Source organism: Octopus bimaculoides, chromosome 7 (assembly GCF_001194135.2).
Source record: "Octopus bimaculoides isolate UCB-OBI-ISO-001 chromosome 7, ASM119413v2, whole genome shotgun sequence".
Classification (NCBI taxonomy): Eukaryota; Metazoa; Mollusca; class Cephalopoda; order Octopoda; family Octopodidae; genus Octopus; species Octopus bimaculoides.
In genome coordinates this window covers 5,012,241-5,022,995 of record NC_068987.1, presented here as the reverse complement: position 1 = coordinate 5,022,995, position 10,755 = coordinate 5,012,241, and the positions used below count along the sequence as shown (strand labels likewise).

General features: G+C 36.6%; 1 protein-coding gene across 1 annotated transcript in view; it reads right to left on the bottom strand.

Moving 5' to 3' along the window:
* Positions 1-960: 960 nt before the first annotated feature.
* The window catches only part of LOC106882476 (synembryn-A), a 17,075-nt gene continuing 7,280 nt past the window's right edge, over positions 961-10,755 (bottom strand). Inside the window, exons 7-15 of the mRNA XM_014933163.2 lie at positions 10,162-10,342; positions 9,896-9,990; positions 9,079-9,328; positions 7,962-8,060; positions 7,060-7,124; positions 5,140-5,222; positions 4,091-4,241; positions 3,545-3,664; positions 961-2,654 (exon numbers count right to left, since the gene is read on the bottom strand). Coding sequence (XP_014788649.1) covers positions 2,534-2,654; positions 3,545-3,664; positions 4,091-4,241; positions 5,140-5,222; positions 7,060-7,124; positions 7,962-8,060; positions 9,079-9,328; positions 9,896-9,990; positions 10,162-10,342 — 1,165 coding nt within the window. The 3' untranslated portion in view covers positions 961-2,533. The remainder of the gene's footprint in view (positions 2,655-3,544; positions 3,665-4,090; positions 4,242-5,139; positions 5,223-7,059; positions 7,125-7,961; positions 8,061-9,078; positions 9,329-9,895; positions 9,991-10,161; positions 10,343-10,755) is intronic.

The following is a 10,755-nucleotide window of genomic DNA, read 5'->3' as shown; positions in this document are numbered from 1 at the left end:
AAAAAAGAAAGAGAGAGAGAGAGAGAATGATACAAATAAACAGATAAAACTTCTTAGGGTTGATGTACAGAATGTATGTACATGTATACATATAAATAAAGAAAAGGCAAAGACTGAATATTTTCAGATGATAAACTTTCAAGTATAAATATATATATATTAATAGAAGAGGCTTATTCAGATTACTTAGACTTAAAGAATTAGAGGGGAGAAGGTATGGTATTACAAGTCCAACAGCTGTTTCTGGGAGCTCAGAGTTACTTCATAATGTCGGCAGATGTGGTTCACCAAAAATTTGCAACCAGTAATAGAAGCAAATAAACACTGGAAAGAACCTGGCCTCCTTCTTCAGGGTGGAAAGATAAGATTCTTATCTGCCAACATTATGAAATAACTCTGAGCCCCCAGAAACAGCTGTTGGACTTGTAACACCATACCTTCTTCCCTCAAATTCTTTGAGTCTATGTAATCTGAGTAAGTTTGCTCTATTAATATATAAATATCATCATTATCATTGTTTAACATCTGCCCTCCATGCTAGATGGATGATATATTTATACTTGAATGTTAACCATCTGAAAATTTGCAGTCTTTGCCTTTTCTTTATTTCCATTTTTTCTTTATATACATGTACATATATTTGGTACATCAAACCCAAGCAATTTTATCTCTATATTTGCATCATTGTCTCTGTATCTACTCACTTGGATTCCCCTTTCAGTCAATCTTTATCCTGCTGATTTGGTCCTCGGTAAAAATTTCAGAGTTTAACTTCAAATCTTTTGAGCGCTACAAAGTGTTTTCTATATAGATATTCTCTCGATCTCATCTGTTACCTCTCTTCTCTCTCTCTCTCTATGTGTGTGTGTGTGTATGTATGCATGTGTGTGTGTGTGTATATATATATACATATATATATATAGGGTTGGCCAAGAGTCACCTGACAGTAAATCAAAACCATTTAATTCCAAGCTTTATTTCTGAATGAATTTAATAAAAAGCATCTAAATATGAAACATCATAAAAATTGTTTAAACTGAAGATCCTTCTTGAGTGGACACATTTTTCCACTCAAGCCAAGGTCAGAATTACAGATAGTATCTATGGAATTTTGATTTACTGCCAGGTAACTTCTGGCCAACCCTGTATATATGTGTATGCATGCATGTATCTATCTGATACTTATTTTCATGGCTCCTGAGGGATGAAAAGCAAAACCAACTCAGTTGAGAATTTAAAATTAAAATAAATAAAAAATTTCAAAACTAAATATTGTACTACATTTACTCCAATGCTCTTCTACTCTCCTGAGTTGTTACCACCCTAAAAATGCTACCAAGTTTTCACTCAGGTACATAGCCAATTCTTGAAGGATAGGAAAAAAGGGTTAATTAAACTAGTCTTTGTACACTAGAGATAATTATGTGAAAGGATATGTGAAATAGAACTTACTGTGGCAAGATTTCAGTTCAGGACTGTCAAGAAGGATACCAATTACTGCAGTGCATTTAATTATCAGTCTAAAAGTTTAGTCATCTAAACCACACTAGTAATATTAATGAGATTTAGCTTTTGGGCTTGGCATAAAAGCCCTATATTTTAGGCATGAGAGAGAGGAATGTGATGTTGTGACATTCAAGCCTTTGACAAAGTTATTAAGGTACAAATAACATGAAATGACTTTGACTAAGTCCTGAAACTGTATGATAGTCTTGAGTTGCTGAGAGTTTACCTCTTACTCAGAACACTCACCAAAACCGCCATCAGTACTACTACTACTACTACTACTACTACTAATAATAATAATAATGATGATAATAATAATAATAATAATAATAATAATAATAATAATAATAATAATGATGATGATGATGATAAAGGTTTCAAATTTTGGCACAATGCCAGCAATTTTTTAAGGGAGTGGGAAAGTCAATTACACCGACCCCAGTACTCAACTGGTACTTATTTTACCAACCTCAGAAAGATGAAAGGCGAAGTTGACCCTGGTGGTATTTGGACTCAGAATGTAAAAATGGATGAAATGTCACAAAAGAATTTTGTCTGACACAATAACGATTCAGTCACCATCTTAATAATAATAATAATAATAGCAACAACAACAAATAAAGCACTCAGGAACTGCCCAGGAGCATGGGACAAATAGAAAAATGACAAAAAAGAAGGCTCTTCATCTAAAACAAGGATTACTTCTGGTCTTTGCTTGCTTTTCTGGGATTTTGTTTCTCAGGAGTTTTTATGATAGAATGTTTGTAGTTTGTTTTTAAGTTAGTATTTCTGCTTCACATCTTCTTGTCTTCATATAAAAGTTGTAGGAAGTTTCCATCGTATAATATTGAATAAATATTTTTCTTCAATTTTCCTTTCAAAATAATAAAAATAAAATGTGGAAAAAAAGTGTATTTTTCTTTTCTTTATCCTCATCATTATCATTATTATTTTTGTCGGTATTGTTGTTGCTGTAATTTTTGCCTTTCTTTCCTCTCCTTTCAAAGTAAAGAAGAATAGAATGCGTTCAATCAGAATCAGAGGAAGCTTCCGGAGAAATCTTAATATTCTCAGTCATTTGCAGGATATGCGATATGGGTGTTGGTTTTCCATCTTGTCCCAAGCAACCTGGTTGAATCACACCTTTCCTGGAAATGAAAAAGGAAATTGATTGGCAATTAATTATAGACAGGTGTGATGGACAAAAACTTATTACAGCAGGTATAATAACTCAACCTGCAAGAAATAGCAGCCAAATTTCCCTCAAGTTATTCCTAACTGTTTTAAAGGTATCTCCCATCTTTTACAGGTTGTCATTAGACCGTGGCCATGCTGGGGCACTGCCTTGAAGAAATTTCATAGACAAATCAACACCAGTACTTAATTTTTTTAATGCCTGGTACTTATTCTATCAGTCTCTTTTGCTGCACTACTAAGTTACGGGGATGTAAATGCATCAACACTATTGTCAAGCAGTGGTGGGGGACAAACACACACACACACATATGAAGGGACTTTTTCAGTTTCTGTCTACCAAATCTACTGAAGAAGGCTTTGGTCAGCCTGAGGTTGTAGTAGAAAGACACTTACCCAAGGTGCCATGCAGTGGAACTGAACCAAGAATCTTGTAGGAAGCAAACTTCTAACCACACAGTTACACCCACACTGATGAGTTGAGTTGAGAAAGAAAAATGGTGTGTGACAACATTGTCCAATGTGTCGTTATTTTTAAGTTGGAGAAAATTTGGTTGCTATTTCTAGCAGGTTGAATAACTGCATAGAGGCTCCCTAGTGAACTGATCTCAGGTCTTTTTGTTGTCGCAGTTGTGTCTTGCTACAGAGAGTATGTTGTGATTATTCACAAAAATGAATCTGCTTGTATTGGACAGTGAAAAAATGAACTGCCTTACCCACAGAGAATCAATAATATGATCCATGCTTATTCACACAAAATTGAGTCAAATGACATACGAGGGGAAACAGGATTTTGGCAACAATTACATAAAGTGAAACTATGCCGTATAAACTATTTACTTACTCATGCAACTTGTGAATTAGGTCAACTGCTTTCATAGCTTCGTACTCTTTCTGTTCTTCACTCATGTTGTCTATAGCTTTTGGTCGCTCTTCCTCCCAACGGCCGGTTACTGGATTAACCCTAGACAAAGAAAATAGTTCTCATCGATGTATAAAATCAAGTTGTTCTGGTTCAATATTTCACTCCTACTTCCTAGTCCCTACTGCGTTAACCTTTTCATTACCATATTTCTGTTGAGATGCTCTGTGTTTCTTTCAATTAATTTTAAATATAACAAAGAATTTAGTAAAATAATTTAGTTATCGTTAAGCTGGTGCTAGGGAGATAAATTGTAACAAGGGTTTGGTGAAAGATTTTAATTCAAAACTTATGGAAACAAGACATTTGTACTCAGAGCCAGTGGTGGTTTCAGCCAGGTTGGTATCGAAAGGGTTAAGAAGTATTGGTTTCACAACCTGACAGAATAAAGTAGGATATGTCTTGTATGTTTGAGACACTTAAAAATATGAAGAGAAGAATTTGAAAAAAAGAAACAAAAATATTTACATTGGTCTTAACTCTGTATATTCTTCAGTTTCAGAATCTTCAGATTCACTTGAATAACTGGCCATTTTCCCACGTCCACCCATCAGGAGGCCACGCTCAGCAAGAAGTCCAGCACAGTTCCCATAACCTGTATACTTTATCATACGATCAACTGGAAGAGAGAGAGAAATAGATTTAATCGAAGGAAAGAAAAAAAATGATAAAAATACGAGAACTCAGCAAATGATTTGCTTCTGGAATAACATTGAGAATCAAAACTCTCTGAATTTACATGTTTTCTGGCATACAAGTCTAGTATACATAGCGTAAACACCATCATCATCATTAATGTCTGCTTTCCGTGCTTGCACAGATTGGGCGATTTGACAGAGAGAGCTGCATCAGGCTCCAATTGTCTGCTTTGGCATGGTTTTTATGGCTGGATGCCCTTCCTAACACCAATCACTCTACAGAGTGTTCAGGGTGTTTTTTACATGGCACCAGTATCAGTGCTTTATTAATGGCACTGGCATGGATTCTTTCTATGTTATTCAAACATCATCGCTATCTTTCCAAATCCTGCTGCATTTCACATGGTCACCGTAGCCACTAGGTCACTGTAGCCACTAGGTCACCGAAGCTACTAGGTCACTGTAGCCATTAGGTCACCGTAGTCATTAGGTCACTGTAGCCACTAGGTCACCGTAGCTACTAGGTCATTGTAGCCACAAGGTCACCATAGCCACTAGATCACTGTAGCTACTAGGTCACCATAGCCACTAGGTCACCGTAGCCACAAGGTCACTGTAGCCACTAGGTCATGTGCCTTCACTAATACTGAAATGGAGCACAAATTAACTGCTAATTAACAAGATAGTCAATGTTGTTGCTATTCAGTCTCTACCTAACTAGGTTCTTTGTTAGTTTTGTTGGTGCAACTAAGCTTACAATCAAGGATATATTAACTAAATTCTTTGATATTGAAACAAAGGCAGTGTATTTCAAAAGAAATTTGGTAACAAAAAGGGTTAAACAAATGAAGAAATAAATCATTTTAGGCAGTAACATACCATTTTCTTTACACAATGTAAACAGAAAATCAGGCACCAAATGTTTTATACTAGGACTTAGAGAGGTTAAGAGCAGACACAATCTGAAAGAAAGAAAGAAAAAAACGTATTAAGCATATAAGAGTAGTATTATTTGAAGGCTGGAAGTTTAAGACATTTTTTTACTCCAAAATAAACAAACAAGTTGCTGGTCTCAGATGGTGCCCCAGCGAGCATTGAATCCATGCTATACAAGCACCAAGTGAGATGGTCAGTATAAGCAGTGTACAGGGTGTCCACAAAGTCTGGGTACATGGGGAGTAACACATACTTTAAAAAATTCTTATTTCTTATATTTTATTGTTTGTTATGATTTTATTTACTTCATGTACCCAGACTTTGTGGACACCCTGTACAATATCTGACTTATGGCATCTCACCCTGTAGGATTGTCTATGGCCAGTAACACCATGGTCAGTGCCAGGCTAGGCTTTGAAGAGAAGTAAGATCAACCCTTCAAGACCAAAAGGTATTACTGCCCAGTGCTTGCTTTGGTAATATTGTAGATGAAAGAGGATTGAAGATAAAGAGAAGTTAGAAAAGTGGCATCCATGAAGAATTCCATCTGACCCCCCTCCAACCAAACATTTACAAGTTCCATCAAAGACTGAGGCTGTATGTCAAGGATCGGAGGACGTATAATGTCAAAGGATTCACAAATGAAGGAAATGGTCATCTTCAAATCCAGACAGTCACATACACACTACTTCTACCCCCCCCCATCTCCCATCTCTTACCACACTGCCTTTCTTCTCAACCTTCCACACAACTCCATCCCTCTCTCACACCCTCCCCTACCTTCTCATACCCTCATTTCATCTGCCACAACTTTCCCACCTACTCTTGGCACCACTTAATCCATTTGTCTACTTCTGGTCTAATGTACATTCTACAGAATATAGCTGAAAGGTACAGACACACATTAAACAGGTATTGTTTCTGTCCCTTTTTTTCTTGCTTATTTCTACATTACTCTACTTCAATAAAGGGTTCACCTGAAATGCCAGTCTACTTCTCTTCCTTATGGTTTTTTTTTTTTTTCGGCTTACAATTCTTTGAGTCCACTTTTTATGCTAATTTATTCTGTTCCCATTCTGTCCAGCACCTTTTGAATTTTTACCTACTTTGGAACCTCTCACATTCTCCAACTGTCTGTCTCGTTTCTCTTGATACATTTATGCTATGTATATATACTGAAGTTAAATATGTGTCTGGTCATAGAGTGACCAATGGTTTCGCATCCATAAAGCACTTAGCTTTGTAGATGACTCATCAGACTCTATATGCCCTCTGCCATTAAGAGTCTGACTCTATATGCCCTCTGCCATTAGAGTCTGACTCTATATGCCCTCTGCCATTAGAGTCTGACTCTATATGTCCCCTGCCATTTAGAGTCTATAAAGTTAAGCACACTATAGATGCAAAATCATTGGTCACTCTACAACCAGATATATATTTAAACTGCATGTATATACAATACTGCTCTATCTTTTAGAATGTGCTTCTTTTTCGATATATGACCCACTGTTTATATATATATTCATACAGGGTTGGCCAAAAGACAGTAAATCAAAATTCCATAAATACTTAATTTTATTTATTCATTACAATTATGAATGCTTAATAATTGAATGGTGTGAGTTAAAATCACTGTTTGTTTTTCAACATTTGTCTATTTATTAGTGAAGTCTCATATAAAATAATTTTTTGTATTTAATCTTGGAATTAAATGGTTTTAATTTACTGTCAGGTGACTTTTGGCCAACCCTTTATATATATATAGTGAAATGATTATTGAAAATTCCTGGATTTGAAAAAGCATCCATCCTACAATGACTTGGCACGAGACATATTAAGAAGGATGAAGAACTAATTACAGACCTGTTTCTTAATGTGTCTCCTTCTTCAGGAAGATTTAGGACTTCATCACGCATTGGTGGTAAAACCTTAACAAAGAGAAATACAAAACATATGAAATACATGTTTTATCTAAAAAGTGAGAAAGGTTTTCTTAAAAATATCAATTGTTGGGAGACTATTCATATGGGAATAGATTTGTTGAGAAGATGCAGATGAGAAATATTAATTTCAAATTTTGCCTGATACCAGTGTAACTAGAAATGGAGGAAAATCATCATCATCATCGTTTTAATGTCCACCTTCCATGCATGCATGGGTAGGTTTGCAGGAGCTGACCAGGTAGAAAAACTACCTTATGCTACTCTGTCAGTTTTGGCAGGGTTTTTACAGCTAGATGCCCTTTCTAACACCAACCACTCAGCAGAATGGACTCAGTGCTTTTTATGTGGCGCTAGCATAGGTGAGGTTAGTTTTAGCACGATTCTTACAGCTGGATGCTTTTCTAAATGCCAACCACTGGATGCTTTTTACATGGCACCGGCAGTGTCATCAAGTAACTCGCAAGACATGGAATTATGAAAGGGGCAGGGGAGGAAACAAGTGTCTTGCTATAATGGAAGGGGCATTGGAGGAGATGATCCAGAATCAGATGATGAAAGGTTAGAATGTGACAGAGAAATAGGGAGGCAGAAATAGATGTCTTGCTATAGAGGTGGTACATGGTTACCCAGTGAGAGAGTAAGAGAGAGAGCGACCAAGAAAACATAATGTGTGTGTGTGTGTTTACACATGAGTGTAATGAAAAGTGTATAATGTCTTTTTTAGATATTATGAATTTCTTTCATTTAATATGCATGAGAATCTTAAACTAAAAACAAAACAAAAAATAGTTAAGGAAGAGCATAATAAAAGAAAGTTGTTACCTTAAGACGACAGAATTTTCTGATTGATCTGTTATTACGACTGGCTTCACATAAACAGTGTAGTATAGGTGTCAAATTGTCAGACATACCACATGGGGGCTGAAAGCAACAAACAAAAAGATTCAAAATTCAACCTGACTCATCCTTCACCAATAAGCAACAAAAGATATATATATATATATATATACACACACACACACACACACACATATATACAGAGAGAGAGAGAGAGAGACAAAGAAACTGACAGACAGGTGTGGCTGTGTAGTAAGAAGTTTGCTGCATAACCACATGGCTTTTGGTTTAGTCCCATTGTGAAACATCTTGGGTAAGTGTCCTCTACTACAGCCTTGGGCTGACCAAAGCCTTGTGAGTGGATTTGGTTGATAGAAAATCTTAAGGATTGTGTAAAGTCCTTATTGAAGGCATGTGAGATATGGAAGGTCGATTGGGAAGGCAGTGCTTGTCATCGCCACAAATGTATGACACAGGTGAAGGAAGGAATGGGTACTTTTAAACAAACACACATTCTGAATAGCTGAACTTAGGTGAGCAGTTCAAAAACACAAGACCAGTTTAGTGAATGGAGGAAGTTTCATCTGTAATATCTGCAGACATGTATGTCCATGAAGAGCTGGGCTCAATAGTCACTAGTAGAGTCACAAGTGTAAAGTGGAATTTTATCAGACGCACAATTGTTCTCAATGGTCAGTGATGGTCTTTCTTGACCATGTGAGGACAGCCATCATACATATATAATAAAAAAACACTTAAAAGCATCCAGTTCACTCTGTAAAATGGTTGGCATTAGGAAGGGCATCCAGCTGTAGAAACCAAGCCAAAACAGACTATGGAACCTGGTGCAGCTCTCCATCCTTGCCAGCCCCTGTCAAACCGCCCAACCCATGCCAGCATGGAGAACAGACATTAACTGATGCTGGTGATGATGATGTTGATGTGTGTGTGTGTGTGTATTTGGTCAGTCTGAGGCTATAGGGAAGATATTTATCAAAGGTAAAACACAACAACACTGATTGGAAGGTAAACTTCTCAATCACACAACAGCCACACCTCTTTCTTATATTGTGCATAAAAAGAGTTAAATGATATTCATTACCTTAGAATGGAGTTTGGTTTCTGTGTTGTGAGGAGCAGGCTGTACAATATTCTGGATGTTTTTGTCTTGTTCCCGTGAAACTTTCCTTAATCGCTGATGCAGGAAATTAAGCAGAACTACAATACTTTCCATATTTTTACCTTCAGTCTCATTATCTTTAGTTACAGAGTCAGCACCGCTATCAGTCAATGGCGTGAGGAGTTGCTCAAAACTGGTGGCAGGTACGTTGGTTAACAAGTTCACAGTGTGGCTATAAAATAAAAAACACAAAACATTTAACTCTTTTGTCACTGTATATATTTTGAGATGCTCTGTGTTTCTTTCAATTACTTTAAATATAACAAAGAATTTAGTAAAATAACTTAGTTATCATTAAGCTGGTGTTAGGAACATAAATTGTGACTAAGGTTTGGTGGAAGATTTTAGTTCAGGACTTATGAAAACAAGACATTTGTACTACAGAGCCAGAGGCAGTTTCAGCCAGGTTGGTATTGAAAATGTGTGTGTGAGCATGGGTGTGTGTGTGTTTGTGTCTCCTTACTTAACACTGTATGGTGGTTGTAAACAAGCAACACCATTCTACAAGCAGTGTCGCTTGTTTCCAATCTTCTGTGTAAACATGTCCAACCATGGGGAAATATCACCTAGCTTGGAAACAGGTGAGGATTAGTGACAGGAAAGGCATCCTGTCACAGAAAATCTGCCTCAAGGAATTCTGTCTAACCCATGCAAGAATGGAAAAGTGAACATTAAAACAATGATGATGGAACTGTTTAAAAAAAAAAAACAATCTGAAGAATTCTAAAGAATTATTTACCTGACCAGTTCTTCTTTGCGGTCATTTGATTCTGTTTTACATAATAATAACTCTCTCAACACACTAATCAGACGCATTAGGTGGCCGTCTTCTTCCTGTCAAAGTGAAACAACAACCAAATTACAATCCAAAGTACATACAATCCAATGTACATCATATTTGAATAACATCATCATCATTTAATGTCCTCTTTCCATGGTATGAATTGGACATTAGAAGAAAAAGCCGGCTATGTTTGTAAATTAGTGAAGAAGTAGCTATCTTACCTCATCTAATGATTTCATCTTGAGAGACATGGTAAGATTGAAAAGAATCTTCAGTACTTCACAGCAAAGATCAACTTCTTGGTCTGTGAGACCAGTCTGCCGTTCCTCAGCATCATGAAGCAGAAGGTCAATGATTTCCATCAGGTAACTAAAACCATGAAGTTCAAAGTGGATTCTCTGTCTGTTGAAAAAAAAAAAGACAAGAATTAGATCAAAAGCAAAACTAAGTTTTTAAAAAGAAAAAATAGTCCATTGGAGAAAATGAAGAAGTTAATGAATTTATGGCAAATCTTATAATAGAAGAAGTAAGTTTCCAGCAGAATTCCTTGATGGTATAATGGGTTCTACAACTGGAAGCCCTACAATTTTATAGTATGTCCTGGGTGTTTTTCCTGTGCCACCAGCACTACAGAGTTCACTGAAGAACTTGCAAGACAGAACAGGGAAAAAAGGCTCTTTGATTAAGTGGTGGGGTGTTATACCAGGTGTTGAGAGGCTAAAGTATGATAAAGGGAAAAGGCCAGGTGTCTTGCTATAGAGGAGAAACAAGTCTTCCCTGCATCTTATAAGGGAACTTTCAACCACCCTCGGGGG